The following is a 19,822-nucleotide window of genomic DNA, read 5'->3' as shown; positions in this document are numbered from 1 at the left end:
ATATCGTAGGCTCAACTCGAGTTATATAAATCACTATATACCTACCTCTGTGGGTTACCAAGTTACCAAGAAGAATTAGTTCCACTGGGTGCACACACGCACTTTTTTTAACAAATGCGGTAAGCACCTAAACACATAATTATATAATTATTCAGTTTTTATTACATTTTAGGTAATTTAGAAAGGCATTTTCATAATTTTAGGTAGTGGGTACCTACTACCTACGTGCAAAGGTACCATATTAGGTACCAACTTGAGGCAATTTGGGCAAGTATATCCAATGGGGCAAATTTTTAAATTTAAGCTTCTTCAGAAGGAGTTTGAACTGACGAAATTATTCCAGTAGTGAGTGAAGGGTGGTTCGACGGGGGGGGGGGGGGGGTTGAAGCCCTAAACCCCCCTCTGATATATTCGGCCTAGATCCGACAGAACGCATTTACCCCAAATGACATTATACTCTTCACAAGTAGATATTGTTCAGTTAGTATACTAGGTAGGTACTAGGCTAAAGGAAAGTGAAATAAAGAGAAAATCTGATTATTTATTCTACAATTTTACCTACCATATTATACAACTATGCTATAATAATATAATGTGCCTACATAGGTGGATGAATATTTATATTCTATATCTAATAACTTTGCGGTGCTGATTGCTAACAGTATGGAAGATCTACAGTCTCTCGTGTCTAGACATCTTAGGATGAACGAAGTATGTATGAATAATGAGTTAATGATGAATGTAAGTAAGTCTAAAATAATGGTATTTGAAATGGAGAGTACGAACACAGTGTGCTATATAGCTGTGAATGAGGAATACTTGGAGCAGGTCGATGAGTTTGTGTATTTAGGAAGTATGTTTACGAGAGATGGGAAGGCTGTCAGATATATTGAAGGAAGGGTAAATGCAGATAACTCCACTAATGGAGGACTGAACGCAATTGGCGCTAGCAAAAAAATTGTCCAAAGAAGCGAAGTTAGCAGTTCACAATGGAGTGCTGGTACCTACCCTGATGTATGGAAGTGAGCCATGGAACTGGCAGAGAAAGGATGAAAGTAATCTGAATGCTATTGAAATGAGATCCCCAAGGTGTACGTGTGGTAAAGCCATGTATTATGGTGTGAGTGCAAGGCTGATGTAAGCGTAATGAGTAAGATTAAGATAGGGACGCTTAGACGGTTTGGGCATGTAGAGCGAATGAGCGAAGAAAGGAGTGTAAGGAGAATATATGACGTAAATGAGAATGGTAGCAGAAGTCGGCGACGCTCGAGGAAGACATGGCACGATCAAGTGAATCAGATACTTGAGTCGGGCCATGTCAAGAGTCAGAATAATAGAATAGTATGTATGAGACGATGTATGAATGTGAATAAGGCAAGAAGTGTGTGCCAAGACGGAGGTGTTTGGCGGTCCGTCCTCTCTGCCTACCCATGAGAAAACGGCACGAAAACCTTTGAATACCAAAATATCTACCTTACCCTTCTAAAGGTAAAGCAAGGGGCACTGAAACGAGGTCAATCCCAATTTATTATTTTCATTCGGTTCTTTCCGCTGGGTGAGTTGGGTCCGGTTGGTTCGGTCACCAAAAAGGTGCTCATAAAAATAAATGATTTTCTATAAATGAAACCTAGAGGTATGTTTTGCTTAAAACAATGTAAATTCATGAGACGACGCACAGGACAATAGTTTTCTAAATAAATACTTAGATACTTGTGCTATGTATGATCAGGGGGATTGAATAAAATAGGGTTGCCGCAATATTTAATTAATGGTCAAGTGGAAAATTTCTGTTTCTCTAGCTTCTTGCACTAACAAAGGTCCGGAAAACTGGGACCAATTCCGGACTTATAAGTCAGACTAGCTATAAAATTCTACGTAAATAAGATCAGGGTCGGCTTTAAACATTAAAAATATATTTAGATATGAACACTTTATTTATATTCTAAAACTTTTATTATTGTTATTTTATAGTAGTGCCTACTTTTATATTATTTTGGTGATTTGCAGTTTTCCAATAAACGATACCTATTAGTTTTATGAATTTGAAAACGGGAAATTTCAGTGAATCCCCTCTTCTCTTGATGACCCATGTCCTCATTTTTCTGAATGGTTAATATAGTCTTGGATAATGATCTCGAAACCTGGCGATTCAGTTCATTCGGCTACAAACAGACCCAGATTTCCAGGTGGCCACCGAATAGTATAAAATAATGTCGCTATCCGTGTCTGTCTGTTTGTGCGTTTAGTTCTTCTAAACTACGCAGCGGATTTTGAAAGAATTTTCACTATCATTTAGAAAATTTCTCGCGAAAGGTTTAGATATATAAAACATGTAAATTATATTTATAGAAAGTAAAGAAAAGTCGATGTTTTGTAATCAAGTCGTAAAAAATATTTTCCGGCGCTTGCATTGCTAAAAATAATTTAGTTTGGAATTGTATATCTTAAAAGGCCTACAGAAAAATCATCAGTAGTATATGTCCATCTCCTAAGGATAACCCCCAGCAACGCTGGGTACACCTCAGCTAGTGATTGATAAACTGAAGTTTAACCAGGAGCAATAAAATGTGAAACTCTCTCCCCTTGGGAACCCCTCTCTCAAGACAAGACACATAAAATATCCAGTGAAACAGGCCCTTTGCACCGTAAATCCGCCCCTGGCTTTAAGCCGGTCGTGTTCAAATTGTAATATAACTAAATAGCTAGTGTTAGTTATGTATTGCAGAGTGACTCGACGTGTGTTTGCGACAAGTAGCAACTATCTACCAATCAAGGTATCAAACTATCAAGTAAGTCACAGCTATTTTGAAACGGTGTTTATTTAGTTGAAAAGCGGGGAAATTAGCAGGCACGTCTTCAATCAGTTATTTCCCGGTCAATGTACGACTGTTTCTGTATGGAGCGCGGCGCGGGGCGACAACACGACGATTGTTTTATTTTTTGCAAAACGAGGAACAATTTCTTCCTCCGCCTCGCGACAGGTACGAGCTATGGAGGAATGAGCATTTCTCCCTCTTAGCTCCGCGAGTGCTGCCGCTCGCGCTGGTCACGTGCATCTTGGGTCGTGTGATGAAATAATAAAGGTGACAGTGTTATTATGACCTGGAATTTTATGAGAGATTTACGTCCGTCAAGCTCTCTGATACCTTTACTAAAAATACAAAAATATCGACCCAATAATATTGGTCAACAGGGAAATCATTTTAAGTTTCGTGCAAGTTGAATAAATTTGAAAACAGCAATAAATTCGTCACACCTAGTGATATCAGGATGACTACAGACCAGGAATCAATGAAAATCAATTTTTCATGCAAATAGGTTTATATAAGAATTTCTGATACCAATCATTTCTGATACCAATCAGAAATTCTTATTTGATATAAATTTATCATTTTTGGTAGGTATAATAATATTTAAGTCCGAGGAGTAAGACGTATATATAAAACACACTATACACTTCCTATTTGTAATTCGTATAACTTTTTCAGGAAGGTAGTAGGGAGGTATTTAAAACGTTCAGGCAAATCTTGGAAAACGGAAAACAATAATCTTGTTAAAAATAAATTATTTAGGAAACAAACAGTCATTTATATATTTAATATAAACAGTAATTATTCATTTGTTCTGGGACAATAGAGTTCCATTAAGTTTAGTTGTTGATTTAGTATTTGTACCTACACAATATATTTATAAGTGACAAAGAAATATAAAAATAAATAAACATTATAATGAATTACAAAATGTTATAAAACAAGTAAAGACAGTTAGTAGTAATACAGTTGTCGCATGATTATACTAAAATGTAATATTAGGGTGGATTTTAATTTATCCGGGCATAAAAAATTGCCTCTGATAATTTACATAAATGTGGGTAAGTAGTTTGAATTCGTTAATAAAACTAAACCTACTTAATTAACATTCACGATATCTCCCCGCAGGGGGAGGCACAGAAGATGGACCGCTTCACAACTCTGTCTCTGCGTACACTCTTTGTTTATTCACATTCATAATCGTCACATACATGCACTTGTGTTATTCTGACTCAAACCTAGGCGGAGAAATTGACCAGAAGGTCAATATTTTGTATTTATTCTGTCTCCTCAGAATGTTGTTCAGTGTCTGTTGCATTTATATAATCTCGTTGATCTACAATTTGAAACTATAGCGTGCAACTTTAGTGCACACTAAATACAATGCCCACCTTTATTGACGTTCTGACGTGCAGGAGCTGAGTGTGCGCTTGCATACGGCTTTATCTTGATTCAAATGGTGCTATATCGCTATCGCAAGTAATTCCCACAGTTATAGAAATACCTAGCTAACACTGAAAGTAGTGTTAGATTTATTAAGATAAGATATGCTAGAAGCATGACTGGGGCAACCGGGTTAATAAACAAGTGCGAACCACAAATTCTTATGTTAACACTTAATCCTTACATTTAGAAGTCAGTAAAGTGATGACCACCTACCCAAGAATAATCACAGGAGATTTTGAAAACATGGCGGTAGGTTACCTACTTTTTCTAACCTAAAAAGGACTGTTCGAAAATAGATAAGTACCCATATTCAATTAACTAGCTGTAAAACATCGTGTCTTCACTCTGCACCTGTAGCTGATTTTATATGTTTTTATGTTGACATGTTACCGGTACAGACACTTGCGCATGTAAGACATATTTTCGACATAATAGTAAATACCTACCAAAATATAATATATTTGTATACCTACTCAATGCCGAAGAAGCTTTTATCTAGCCCTACTGATAAACAAATACAAAACAAAACTAATGGTGATCGACAGGACAAATACATTTGTAAGAAAAAACTCCCACAGACGTAGAAACGGTGAACGACTTTATACACGTGACGAAGGAGGCTGTGAAACAGAAGTGAAAAGAAGGATTTGTGTGGCAAAAGGCGCCATGAGCAAAATGCAAAATATATGGAGTGATGGAGGCATAACAAAGGCCACCCAGATGGGACTAGTTCGGGCGCTGATTTTCCCTATGTTTCTATACTGTGAGGAAACATGGACCCTTAGAGCCAGCTAAAGAAATCGGATAGACACCCTCGAAATGTGGTACTAAAATGTTCAGGATTCCAAAACCAGAGCCTACTGTGAAGAAGTGGTAACTTGTACCCAACAAGTCTTGTTTTAACTCGGTCATTAGGCAGTTCATCTGTCTATAATGTTTGTTACGTTCCGGTTCTAGTTGTTGATAGCCGTTTTAACGTGTCGTGCGCCGCAGTAGTCGATGGCACGATCAAAAATTAATTTCTCTGAATATATGCTAGCTATTCTAGCGAAAATACTTATGAAAAAAATAAAAGTAATAATAAATACCGAGAAAGTTATTAAGAAAATAGAATCAGCTGGCACACGGCGATAATAGCGTCGAAACACGACGGTATAAATGGTTTAGTGAAGATTCTTTTTTAAAATGTGTAATAATTATTAATTAAGAAGGTAGGTTAAGATTTCTGAGGAAATTTCGGTTTTGAAGAGAAAGTTAGAAACTTTCTTTTTTGGGCGCGAGGTCCACTGTTCACACACCTATTATTTTTTAATAGTTATATGTACCTGTCAACCATTGAATAGAGAATGAAGATTATTTCATTTAGGAGGAGTTGTTTCGGAGAATTTGAACAATTATTCAAATTTCAAGGTTAATTTTCAAGATGTGAGAACGATTTGTTCAAGTTCTGTTATTATTTCAGCTCTGTCAAGCAACTAGCCTATAATGATATAATAACAGAACTTGAATAGGATATTCACAAAACTCGAAAATGAACGTTCAAATTTGATGAATTGTTCAAATTCTGCGAAACAACTCATCCTTAGTCATTGCTGTCAACCAACAAATTATATGTATATAATTTTTTTTAGTCTAAGGAAAAAAATATACGTTCCAATTACGTCGCCAGTTTGATACTTTTGCTGACATGCAAAACACTGGTTTTACTTTATTTAGACTTGGGTACAGAAATATAAACACATGTGGAGATTGACAATGAGCAGAACATAATACAAAGAAAAGATTATGTAAATATTTAAATTCTCGTAGCGTGTGCAACGGACGATCATTACATGAAACCGAAAGCTGGTGGCAGGGGCGCGGGCGGACTGGCCCTGGGGACTACGGATAATTTTCCAATGGGCCCATGTTCTGAATTACTGCACAAGTGTAATCTTTCTGAGTAACAAAACCCAAATTAAGAGAATGGAAATAATTCAGAACAGAGGCATGAGGTCAATACTGTGTTGTAGCAGGTACATAAGGATAAAAAACATGCAAAGCCAACTCGTTCTCTTAAGTGTGTGGCAACCATTAATTTACAACACCTTAGTGTTTATTTATAAGTTAAAAAATAAAATGTTGCCAGATTATATGTTAAAGAATGTTAGAATTAATATTACAGTTCATTTATATCCTACGAGAAACTGCAAAGATTTTAGGCTTCCTAAAACAAATTTATCGGGAACACAAAACAATATTTATTATAAAGATTTTAAAATGTTCAATGAACTCCCGGGAAGTTAAAAGTCTTGCAATTATTCGTGGATTATGTCTCTATGTTGTGAAGTCCAAATTTCAATATGTAAGTAGTAAATAATATTATAGTAGTCCTAGAAAAGAATATAGTAGATATGAGATGTAAAATTTTATAACTAAATAAAATATACTTTAAAAAAAAGTTCAATACGGCCGAAATAATCCTCGGAATAAATTACAATAATTATATGTACTTAGGTAGTCCTAGTAATAGACCGTTAATTAATATCGTATTAGGACGTGTGGCGATGGAAAAAATTTAGATATTTTGATAACAGAAATATCCGTCTTCGAAATTTTTATAATTAGTTGCCTCCAGACGGCCGTATAACTCACGTGAGCCGCTTCCTGATAGCAAATAAATATGAAGCATTCAAAAATGCAAGATGAAGCGTATGAAATCAATTGGAATTGTAATAGTATGTTCGGGAGTTCCCGTCAATGTTCAAGAATTTATTAACTTGCCAGTTGTTAGCGGCGCAAGTGCGTTGTGCGGCTCGTCTGGAGGCAACTACTGAAGTTAACGTTCTGAGACATTGTGTCCGGAATCTATTAGTAAGAGCGGGAAAGTGGTGAATATACCAACAGAAGCAATACAACGCATTACCTAGTAATCTAAAACTTCCGGCAACGAACAAAAAAAACATTGGCAAAAGCTCTTAAAAGTTATTTCCTCAGCAGTTTTATTAATGACTGACACATTCTTTCTTTGGAACTCCAAAATAACTTCTGCGTTTATTTAATTTTAATGTATTTATGTTGTCTTGTCTTTAATCTAATGTTGTCTTTCCCGAAATGAGTTTTGTAAACTCACTGGGAATAATACATTATTAATTTTTTATCATTTTGTAATGTAGGTATTATCTTGTAATAAATAACAAATAAATACATCACACAGAGAACCCAAAAACTATTTTTTTCGACATGAGCATTTCGATCTGTGTTTTGTTTTTTTTCCGGGTTAACGCTGCGAAACATTTTAAAAGACAAAACAGCTGATATTAACCTCCAGCGACCGATTTTATTCAAATTTGACCAAAAAATTCCAACTTTGGACTCGATTTAATCGAAAACGAAAGCTCAAATGAAAAAATTGATTCCACAAAATCGACTAAAATCGTTATGGAGAATCACCAGTTTCCAGGTAGTAGGTACTACGAGTTTCTGGACACCATTGTGTATCTACCTACTAATTGTAATAAGGATATCAAAATTTGTTTTTATATTTCAGTATTTAATTGAAAAGCGTACTAAATCACTATCACTCAATACGATTATCACATGCAATCGAAAAAGGGCCTAACGTAATTCTATTGGCAGTCCAGCCCTCTCTGATGATCTCAGAGACGTTGTACCTATATTGTTAACTTAAAGAAATAATAAACATAATGATGATGAAAACCTGTATTATGCAGGTAGGCAGTATGAAGGTGCAACAGATGAACATTATCAAGTCAGTGGTGGGCGATAAGAGCCGTGAAAAAATATTTGAGACCCACACACACACAAATAAATTTACTGTATTTTTTTATTGAATGGCGTGTATTAGTCGCTTTTTGTAATACTGCACCGTAAAACAAGTATTTAATTAAGGTTAAAAAATGTTCACTCTAGGATATTATATTTCGACATTTTATTATATGTATTATACTTTGACGACATATAATATTTTTTTATATTAGCATACATCGAGGATAATCCGGTGAGATAATTTAGAAGAGGGTCAATTGAAATGTAATCGCATTTGACGTCACGGGCAGAGTTAATGTTCGTGTTCCTACTTAATTTTTTTTTTTACTTCTCACATAGTGATAGATAGTGGCCGATGGTGGCGAATAGTGGCAGATAGTGGTAGACCGTGACAGATAGTGATATATATTGTCACAAAAATAATTCCTTTTGTCGAAAATATATATATATATATATATATTTATTTTTTATTTTTTTTATTTAAAAAGAAAGTCAAACATTCCCAGGTTACGAATAACCTGACAATATTTGAAAATCTCCTACTACCACCACAGTAAGCTGAAAATGTTGCTTGTGTTGTGATGAAGGACTTAGCCAGCCGAGGAATTGAACACACTACGCCTGGGTGGGATCCAAACACGATGTCAACTCGGCCACCGACCGGTCTAATTATTTATTTCCTGACTTTATTTCCCTGACTTTACCTAGCCAGTGAAGGAATTAATTCACAAGCTTGAATTTGACTGGCAACGTTTTTTGGTGAATTTTGGGACCGTTTCCACCAGTAACGACGTCACTTCTTGAATTCTCGCCGTTTTGGGTGTACGACGACGATTCGATTATGTCACATAATAAAAGTGATTGACTTGCTTTTTTAACTTTTGGGCAATCCTTGTTGTTAAGGATGATTGTCCTCGTGCCATGGTGTTTTCAAAATGAGTACTTTCTTTTCTTTTTAATGTAAAGTGTGCTGAGTGACACCGGGAGTTTTTGATTATCCCTTGCGAATCGAAAGCCATCTGCCGCTGGAGATGATGAAGTACCTATTTAATTATCATGCGGATGCACCCTGAAACTCGAAAGTCGTTCACGCAAATGCCTTATTTGAGGGCCCCTTCGATGGCCTCGACGTGTCCCATCTACCAGCACCCTGGCGGCTACCCTCGCCTTATGGAGCGAGCTTGCCTTTGAAGGAATCAGCTCCGCGGGATGCTGTAGTTGTATGCTGTGGTTGGATTCAGGATCGTGACGTACGAGAGATGCTATGCTCTGCCCATCCGAGTTGTTCCACATACTTTCTACGTAGTTTTTAAGATTAGCTCAATTTTACGTCGGGTCCACAGGTATGATGATTGTTTGATTTGATTTATTTTGAAAATGCTGACTACTAATTCATAATTTTCAATTCATAAGTTTTGGTTAATGAAACATTAAATGGTTGCTCCTATCAAACAAAAGATAGAACCCTTTTCCCAATGACAGCACAATCTTTGCCTTGCCCCACTTTAACTTGAGAGGATCTCAATAGTCCCGGCAATAGTTCATACATAAAATTTAATACCCCGTGCCTCATATGTCATATTTGGCGCCTCATATGTTATAATGGTTCGATGATAACTCAACACAGTGACAATTCATCACACTTTTAAAAAGTGATATTAAGTTATTAGAAACGAGGAATTTTTTTTTAACCTAACCTAACCTAACCTACATAACCCAGTTAATAAAGTGTTTGTTTCATCACTTTCCATGACTTTATATAACTTTTTAAAGATGTGATGAATTATCATGTCAATACACTAGACAAAACAAGAATCGCATTTAATAAATCTGCCATTTCTGACTGTCCTAAAACAGGTTAATCTCCTAGTTGGACAGCCACAGATCACTGTAATATGTCATGTTTTTTAAAAATTAATAAATAAATAAATAAAAATCATTGTGATGATTTATCCGGTTACCGTTATAATATATATTGGTGGATAGTGGTAGATGTTGGCAGGTAGTGGTAGATAGTGGCATATCATGAATAATTTCAGGAATACTACCATAAATATGGACATTGAAATTAATGAATATGCATGAATAGAATTTAAAATAAACTTTAGCAGAAATAAACCAAGGCATTTTTAACGCTGCGCCCGTTATTTTTTTTTAACTTAAATGAAGTAGTATGTAGTAGGTATGTTCCATATAAAATTTGTCCGCCAAGTATGGCGTAGGTATCAGGAAATGTGGGTAGGTAGGTATATCCATGCGTTTTGCCAGATATCTGATTCTCTGTGCCCATTATTTTCGATGGGTGTGATAGTGTAGTGAAAAAATCAACAAATTCAAATGCAAAAGTCGCTGCACTTCACTGTATCAGTGACTTGTGGTATTAATCAAACGGTTGCACTTTTGTGTAGCTGCACAAAGCACATTAATACAACTGCTTGCATGTACCCGGCTAGTTAAATAACAGTACAGTCACGTAAACTATTCACCACACAACATTTCCAATTACACGAATAATTACACATCAGCGGAAACTTGTCGCGGTGCAGTGAAGTTTTATAAATAAAGTGCAGTTTCCGGCAGATCAACGTGCGTCCGGCGAACCGGAGACCGGCGGCCGGCAAGATTGTACCTTGCCCGCAAAGCGCTACCGGTTAGAAAGTTTAAATTTAAAAACAAAATAATCCGACAAAACGAAGTGACCTTGCCTTCCTTCACGGAGCGGATTAAATCGAATCCGACAGTTAAGGCCTTCCACTTTCTTTTTTAACCAAATCTAATTCCTTGTGAAACGAGGAAGAATGCAATAGGTGGGAACTTAGTAGATCCATTTCCATCGACGTTGGACGAAGGCAAACGAATGTTTTATATTATTTATTTCTTGTATAAATAGTTTTACTACCCGACTTCGTCCACGATTTTAATTATTGTCAAATATTCGAGATTTTCTTATTTAACAATTGAATAAAACGCAACGAATAATATAACCGCCTCTTGGTAGCAAACATGGCAAGACGGAAAGACGCTCATGTAACGAATTTTTAATTTGTAATATATTTCTTTGTGTCTATTTAATAATAATAAAAGAATTGTTTTATTGTCAAAATATAAAGACTTGTTTATTTTCATTTTCACTTCCTTCAATAAAAATCTATTTCGATGTTTCGCATCTGCCAGGCATTCGTGACGTTATTGGCTATTTTTTTTAAAAGTTGAACGTATATTCAAAAGCTTCCTATTATTCATATAGAAATGACCTTGCAGGTTGGAACATGTTGCGCTAACCTCAAATTTTCAAACAAAATCTAGGCAGATTTCATGATGCCGGAGCGTTTTAAGATATTATTTTAAGCATTTATTAACCAAAGAGGTTTATATTCGTTTATATTATCTTAGTGTACGGCATCATAAGGATGCAATATTCCTGTATAAAGTGGTTAAAAATAATATTCAATGTCCAAATGAGTTGCTAAATAAGATTCAATTCAATGTACCTGCGCGTTCAACAGCTCTTCTGTCCTGTTCAGGGTGGATCAATGCGAAACGAACTCTAAGCAGAATTCTTGCCTGAACAGACTATGCAATAATTACAATAACGTATTATCCATGGTCGATATTTTCAGCTGCGAACTTACCAAATACAAGAGGTCCATAAAAGAATATTTCTCTGATGGTTTGCGAATAATGTAATGTCTCTATTGTTTATATTTCTATTATGTTTTGATTTATATCTACAACCTTTCTCCATGGCTATAAATGTATTGATAAATGTTTTGTTTTGTAAAATTTTCGTTTTATATAACATTTTGTTTTGTATAAATTTTTGAATTCATGTTCCTTTCTTACAAATTTAATTTACTTATTATTATACTTATTCCTTATTATGCTGTCTCAGTAGAGGTAAAGTCACAAGGAGGAAATCCATAATTGGTTTTATTTTGGCTATATAATACTTATTTATAAACTGAAATAAATGTAAACTGTCGATTTCCCGAAAATTAATAAATAAATAAATATTGGCAAACTGTAGGGAAGTTTAGATTCAATTTCTGCTTTAGATATTACAAAAGTGTTATGGTTGAAATTTATTAAAGAAAAACATGTAAAATAATTCGTGAAATGATGATATTTATACAAAATACCCATTATATAATATTCGATCGTGATTTTCACATTCATAATTTAATTTGAAGGTAAATCCATCAACACACGCGCAGCAGTTATAACACTTTTCATCAGCAGTAATTAGATCAAGAAAAAAAATTTACCGCGAAAGAGTACAAATTTCGTAATACCTAGTTAAAGTAGCACCAAAAATTAGTAATTTCAAAAATAACAGCCAAAAAACGTAAATTTTGTTAGCCTTCATAAATATCAACATTTCCTACAAAAAAGTGAAAACGATCACTCGATCGTGAAAATTTTTACTGAAACTAGGTAAGTACCTGACTAAATTGGTCTAGGAAACAAGTCAACAAACAAACAACTCAAAACTCTACAAAAAAGCGGATTAGGAATTCCACGATATACCGAGGACAGAACGAATGAAAGAAAATTGATAACTTTAAAAGAATGCCAGATTACAGGGCACCAAAATCATGACCATGTGCTTGCCTCATTGAAAGCGACTTAAACCAGAAAGAGGTGGACTTTTTTTTAATTTTTTTTTTTTTATATTTTCTCCACACAGGAGGCCCTGAAGAAAATAATTTCCCTCAGGGCCTATGTCATCTTTGGGGATGCTGTGTGGAGGGTCTTTTTGTGGAGAGGAAGGAGTGAACATGGGTCTTGAAGAGTCCCATGTTGTAGGAGGGAGGAAACACAGAGGCCGGCAGTTCGTTCCACAGCCGAGCTGTTGAACTTAAGAACGAATCGTAGAAGCGACCCGTTCTCATGTGACAAGTGTCAACTGTGTACAAATGTTGGGCGCGCGTTTGGCGTGTATCCCGACTACGCACCGGTGCCGAAGGGATCAATGACGCTAGTTCTTCAGAGCATCTTCCATTGTAATACCGATAGAACAAGGACAGCATACCTACCTGACGCCTGTGCTCTAAAGATTGCAGTCCGTTTGTTAAGATTGGGGAATCTATCAAACGGACCGCCCGTTTCTGCACAGAGTCAAGGGTTTTTTTCAGGTATTTTGGGGCTCCAGACCAGAGATGGCTGCCAAATTCGACAGTAGGGCGCACTTGCGATTTGTACAGGGTCAGCAGTTGTGTACTATTAAAGTATCTGCGGGCCCTGTACAGTACGCCCAGCTTCTGAGAGGCCAACTTTACTCTAGCTTCGATGGAGCCCCCGTACCTGAGCTGGTCACTTATAGTTACACCAAGTCTCCTTGGAATAAGATTGTGGCAGAATGGAAAGACAATAAAGACATGAGTGCTAGAGAAGAATGGCTTGGGGTCGAGGTCGGTGGATAACATTTTTGAACGAGGCCAAATCCCACCCTTTCTGGGGATGTAGATCCGTGATGGTGATGATGATTGGTTACAAGATTCAGAATGAAGAGTTTTTAGTCTATAAGTAGGCACTACTATTTACTTACTGCGTTCATTCTCACGATACAAGTGCCATATGCGATAACCATCTACCAGAATTTAAGCTTTGGACAGTGTAATAATCGTGTTGTGTTCACAATAAAAAATAGTCTTAAAATATCTATTGTATGTTCAGAATGTTGTTTTTAGGAAAACATAATAGTGAAAAGAAGGTTTTTTCAGGAGAACTGTTTAAAACCTTTACTCGATTCATTGGATTTGACTAATTATCAAACGAAAGAGGACAAAAATTCATATAAATATAAGAAACTTATCATTGTTGTCCTAATACATCTATAGTGATCGAAGGGACCCTTCGACCTCTATACACTGAAAGAAATGTTTAGGTACGATTTACCAAATTTTCAGTAATTATCTACTAAACAGTTTAGTTGCTGTGGTGACTGCCGAACTTTTAGCTACTGTTTGCTAAACAGCAGTTTATTTATGACAGCTTAACGATTCAGATATTCTAGCTAAACTAATCGGTTGAGACAGCTTTCTGTGTTTAGTTGTGTTACCTAAACTGTATTTATGACAGCTTAACGATTAAGATATTCTAGCTAAACTAATCGGTTGAGACAGCTTTGTGTTTAGTTGTGTTACCTAAACTGTATTTATGACAGCTTAACGATTCAGATATTCTAGCTAAACTAATCGGTTGAGACAGCTTTGTGTTTAGTTGTGTTACCTAAACTGTATTTATGACAGCTTAACGATTCAGGTATTCTAGCTAAACTAATCGGCTGAGACAGCTTTGTGTTTAGTTGTGTTACCTAAACTAAAAATTATATACCTAAACCATTTTGTAGTGTTCGGTTAGAAAAACTGAACTGTTTAGATGTAGTAACCTTATTTTTATTTATTTATTTATTTATTTATTATAAGAACTTTTTGAACATTTATACATATTTTTGATAATTCATCCGCCATGCTAGGGATGTCCCTGTGTTATGGCGGGTGAATATTACAAAATGGTTAGGTTGATTAACTAAACTTCGGTTGGAATAGCCCTACCGATATAGGTGGTTTAGCTCTCTACTGCTAGCTAGCTTTAGGTACTGTAGCTTAGCTTTTTGGTTAGATTATCTAAATTAAATAGGAAGTGCAGCTTTGCAGTTTAGCTGAAAACAATACAGGGTGTAAATGTAACCACCATCAACTAGAAGGATTATACCCATAATTCAGAATCATGGGTTAAATACTTTGAGTTGCAGGTAGTTTATTACAACCCTTTTGAGAGATGAAACCTAAATAAATATTATGTTTTGTAAGACTAGAAAGTACTTATTAAAAACCTCATTCATATAAAAGTTATTTTGTTAAGAATCGTCTCTCAAAATATTGTTTCCAGCTACCAGCAAAGCCTCAAAATAGAAAACACGTTTGATCATACACACATTTATATTATCATTTTTTATTATAATTTTTTTTTAAATATAGTAAAAGATGTTTCTGTCCTGATTTGGCAAATTCTTTTCGGCGCTGCCTGTATGTGTCTAGTAATTTACCTTTAGCAGCAATTTTTTGGGTAGGCCCAAAACACACATATGGGGTGAAATATACAGCTGCGCTTTCTTTATTAAAGACTTTGGTGATTTGAAAAGCAAATTCATAAAATCTCTTGCTTGTAATGGATCTATCTGGATTACCCTGCAATTCCTTACTTATAATAGTACTGCACAGTCTGGCAGAATTGTCCAACAGACCCTTTGACTCAAACTGCATTAAAAGTGCTTGCCGTTCATTGATTGATAGGAGATGATTGCGTAAGTCCTGGAAAACAAAATTAAATTGCATATTGATTACATAACTAATAACCACTTCTATAATCATCATAATATCAGTCACAGGATGGCTATTCTACGCTGCCACTACTAAAATACATATATCGAAATGTATAAAACAATTAACCTAAGTTACTTAGGTATCTGAAACTTACTAAAATTATTTAACTTACATTCGAAATTTGCTCTTCAAAAGCTTCTTGCGTTATTCTTTGTGATTTGTTTTTATTTTCCAACAAGGAAATGTCATTTACAAGGAAGTCATCGTGTTGATAATATATGGGCGTTGTTTGTTTGGAAGTTGAAGGTATATCTTCAATCTGAAACAAAAAGCGGGTATGTACACAAAGGGGAAAGAAAGGGTGAAGGGGTCAAGCTTTGTTTTTATCCCTTTGGAATTGCTTGACCCCCCCGGCAGTCGATTTATTCATTAATTACAGGAATTATTATTTTAAATACTATTATTTTTGTATCAAAATCGCGTCCGGTACAACTATTTCCAAATGGTTAGCCAAAAAAGGCCTAGGTAAACAATATGTCATCATTACTGCTTTTAAAAACTTACACTTATGACAGGTGGATTAATAACATCCTTGAGCGCATTAATGTGTGCTGTAGGCAGTGCCCGGTGCCCTACAGTCGGAATCAATTCTTTAATATCATCTTGAGATATTATCAGGAGTGTTTTCGAGTCTATGGCTTGAGTCTGAAATAAAGAAAAAAAACGACGAGATAATACAAAAAATTTCAAAACAAGAAAATAAAAATTTATTTTTCAAAGGAATGAAAATTATTCATTAAAAAAATGTATATTTATACAACAGCAGATACCGAACACCCTGTATCATGAATCAAGCGGAGATAAAATAGTTTTAATAATGAAATTATTTCATTTATATGAAAATTTCAAATGTAAACATTAACAATAGGTGGTCACCCAGTATTTAAAAAAAATTATCCCTCCCAAAAAAAAAATAACAGAATTCAATGTTCAAAATGTTATGTCCGAATTAATAATTTGCAATACACATTTATTAATATAATATATACGATTTCAAAGCTAGTTTGGTTGGTTCTAGTTTCTGGCTAGGGTAAAATTGTAACTTAGAAAATACTACAGTTTCAAACAACATTCGTTCAATACAAAATAATACTGGCGGAAACAAACAAAGAAATAAAGGCGCCCTTGAGGTGATTTTGCACAAAAACGGCGCTATACAAGTGATCCAATTATTATTTTTTTTATATACCACTCTCTGTAACTTGTGTCATGACTCCTGACACAATCTTGGTTGTAGCGTCAACACGCACTCTTCAAACTAGGTACATAATAAATACAAATCTTCTAAATCTATTGCGTAGGTACTTGAGTCATGGAATAATGAAGGTGCCAGTTTCTAAATCAAATATAATGGATATTATCATAATATATAATATCATAGTTCCATGATCTAAATTCTAAATCAATAAAAAAATGAAAAAAGAAAACTCACCTTTAAATGTTTCTATGTAAGCCTCCAGATTCCAAGAAATTAAATAATCCTCCACGGTTTTGTCTGCCATTATCACTAGGAACTAGGACCAGCGGTTAACATAAATTCAATTCAATTCAAAAATAAATTCGCAACGCGCGCAACGAACGTCAATTCACGTATGGTGCGAACTGTGGCGATCTGATAACTGCGTCGTAAATGAACACCTGCGCGATAAACAGATCTACCAAAATTCGGGAGATTTTAACTAAAGTTTTGTTGCACTTTGCCTAAGTTTGTGCAAAGCAACTAATTGTTATGTAAAAATACCAAATTTAGATATTCCAACCTCAGTTTTGCTATATGAACAAAACATTTAACCAAACTAGATGTTTAGTTAAATTTAGCTAAATACTTTGGGAAGTAACACATAAACTTAAGTTACTAAAGTGAAATAGGTTTAGTAAATTACTTTAGCTTGATTAACCAAACCGATTATTTTGTTTAGGTAAGTATGCTTTTAATAGCTCAAGCACATTTTACTAAACAACGACGGTATCTGCACATAAAGTATTTTAGGTAAAGTAGCTGAACTTTAGGCGATGGTTACACAACTTCAATTAGCTTAACACTTTAGCTAACTCATTTTTTTCAGTGTAGCTGGACTCTCGACTTATCGCCATGCACCGCAGCAGGAGGGATGGATGCATACGTCCGTCACTCCTGAACACAATGACCCCCCGATTCCTACCCACTCATGATACCTTTTTACTTCCAAGAACTTCCTCTTATCCATTTCCTTCAAATAACCACACAGCATCCAGAAATATGACATAGGCCCTGAAGGAAAAAATATTTTCCTCAGGGCCTCATGTGTGGAGTAAATGTAAAAAAGGCGAGATATACTTAGAATTTGGACAAGAATGGAGTGCGCTACTTCATACCTTCTATTCGTCGTCGTCATAATAATAATACATAATGAATGTGTTTTGTTTACCTGATCTCTGGAGTCGACGTGCACCTTCCCCGTGTCAAGTATCTTCCGTACCCGCTCCGCGTCCCCGCGTAGCGCCGCCAGATGGAATTGGACATCCGTGCGGGACTCTTTCTGGAATACAAGCGGAATTTTAATGACCTGTTTAAAGCCTCGCTCTTCAAAAACAACACAACTTCACGGGTGCGCGAACTCCATTAGGAAGCCATTTAAATTGACATCGCTCGTCTAGTGGGACGAAAATAAGTTGTTGGGCAACATGCATTTAGTTTAGGCTCACATTGTTGTGAAATGCAGTAGATTTTCTGGACCATTTGAATTAGCTCGTTTTATCAAGTTTAGGTACTAAACAAATGCAAAAGGAGTTGGTTTATTAATATGAGGTATTGGAGGGAGCAAGCAAGTGTGTTGTAGACATGTCGTGACTAGTGTATTTCGAGCATAGCGCCATGAAGGTAATTAACAGGAGACGAAGAGAACAAATGTATCAGATTTAAGCAGCTACGTTCTCCGGTACCTACTACAAATCAACACGATTCATGAATTGGAGAACATTTCTCATTTTGATTTTCAGGAGGAAATATGATTAGAAATTACTTGAAATTAAAATTGAATCAAATTAATCGATTCATTTTATGACCTGTTTGATCATTCATTCATCGCTGGATAGACTCTGAAATCACGATTGATCCATCCTGTACTGGATTTTATTATTGGTAGTTCTGAGGTCACCGTACACCTTGCGGTTGTCACTACACTCCATCCCGGGATGCAAGGTCATCATCAATGAGAGTTTGAATGGCCCTTTATCATTTGATGCTATCTCGTGGGATATTCTTATATATTATTGTAACAAAAATTCGTCAAAAAATTCAAACATAGTTTTGTTCAACGAAAAACAGGTTACTGCCTTCTTTCGGGAGGGAATCATAGTGGTAAATTTAAAATCACAATGTAGGTAAAATATGCACAACAAATAAAATAAAATGTACACAAGAAAAATATGATTTCTTTGAGTTTGCTAATCCACCGGGCCATCGAGGCAACCTAAAAAACCAACGTATTTCACCAAAAAGTAAAATTGATTATTTTACATTCATTTAATTAGTAATGCTGTTTCATAAGGCCTTTCGGCAGCATTAACTGTAGAAAAAAAAATTCTCTAAAAAGTATAAAACTAAGTCACCATCCGCGTCTTTCTGTGCGCTAAGTTCTTCTAAACTATGCAACGGAGTTTGGTAGGGTTTTCAGTATCATTTACAGAATTTCTTCCGGAAGGTTTAAATATAAAAATACATGGATATTATATTATATTTATTGAAATAGAGAAAAATGGAGCTACGCCGGGTACACGTCAGCAAGTATTATATAAGTGAGCAACGCAGCCCTGAAAAACTTTTAGTAATTTTTTAGATATAGATTCTAGGCTAGATATAGATATATAGATTTTTATGAACACTTGTTTCGACATCGTGATTGTATAATCAATCACAATCAATGATTGTATAATATAATTAATCGCAAAATGCGAATGTATATTCGCATTTTACTAAAAGTTTATCAGTAAACCTAACAATTCATTCGTTAAGGGCCTGCAATCCTATTTTTAACCGGATTATGAATAATTGAAGAGATTGTTAACAAATCAGCAATACTCATTTTACTCTGTGTTGCTGATTATTTATAGTATACATCTTTATACTTACTTATTAAAAAAATACAAAAGCAAGATTACAAACGTGTTAAAAACAACTTATGTCGCAATAAATGGATAAAATATGCATATTTTAATGTGTAATTTTAACATTTACAGCCATAATAATTTATAAAGCGATCTAAAACCACGCATTCCTAGAAGGTGTGAACTGGCTACAACGTTATTATGAAGAAGAAAAATGACCGGTATGACGGCTGTCACGGACGTTAGACGGCGTGACGTCAACGACGTCAAAAATGAACAAAACCGTATATGTCGTTTTGGCGGCAAATAGGAAATGGTTCATTT

The 19,822-nt window shown here is 35.3% G+C and overlaps 1 protein-coding gene and 1 long non-coding RNA gene across 2 annotated transcripts in view; both read right to left on the bottom strand.

Moving 5' to 3' along the window:
• Positions 1-19,822, bottom strand: part of LOC149421684 (uncharacterized) — a 59,551-nt gene that overhangs the window by 11,905 nt on the left and 27,824 nt on the right. Inside the window, exon 2 of the mRNA XM_089634483.1 lies at positions 17,821-17,931. Within this exon, the coding sequence (XP_089490609.1) occupies positions 17,821-17,931 (111 nt within the window). The remainder of the gene's footprint in view (positions 1-17,820; positions 17,932-19,822) is intronic.
• Positions 15,028-16,931, bottom strand: LOC149421685 (uncharacterized). Its single transcript, XR_016302509.1, has 4 exons — positions 16,845-16,931; positions 15,917-16,057; positions 15,525-15,671; positions 15,028-15,340 (listed from the first exon to the last, which is right to left on the bottom strand). It is a non-coding gene; the product is annotated as an uncharacterized LOC149421685 (long non-coding RNA).

This window comes from Hesperophylax consimilis, chromosome 8, assembly GCF_061612785.1.
Source record: "Hesperophylax consimilis isolate HC1 chromosome 8, BYU_Hcon_1.0, whole genome shotgun sequence".
In the NCBI taxonomy this organism is placed as follows: Eukaryota; Metazoa; Arthropoda; class Insecta; order Trichoptera; family Limnephilidae; genus Hesperophylax; species Hesperophylax consimilis.
This window is presented reverse-complemented; position numbering and strand designations above follow the sequence as displayed.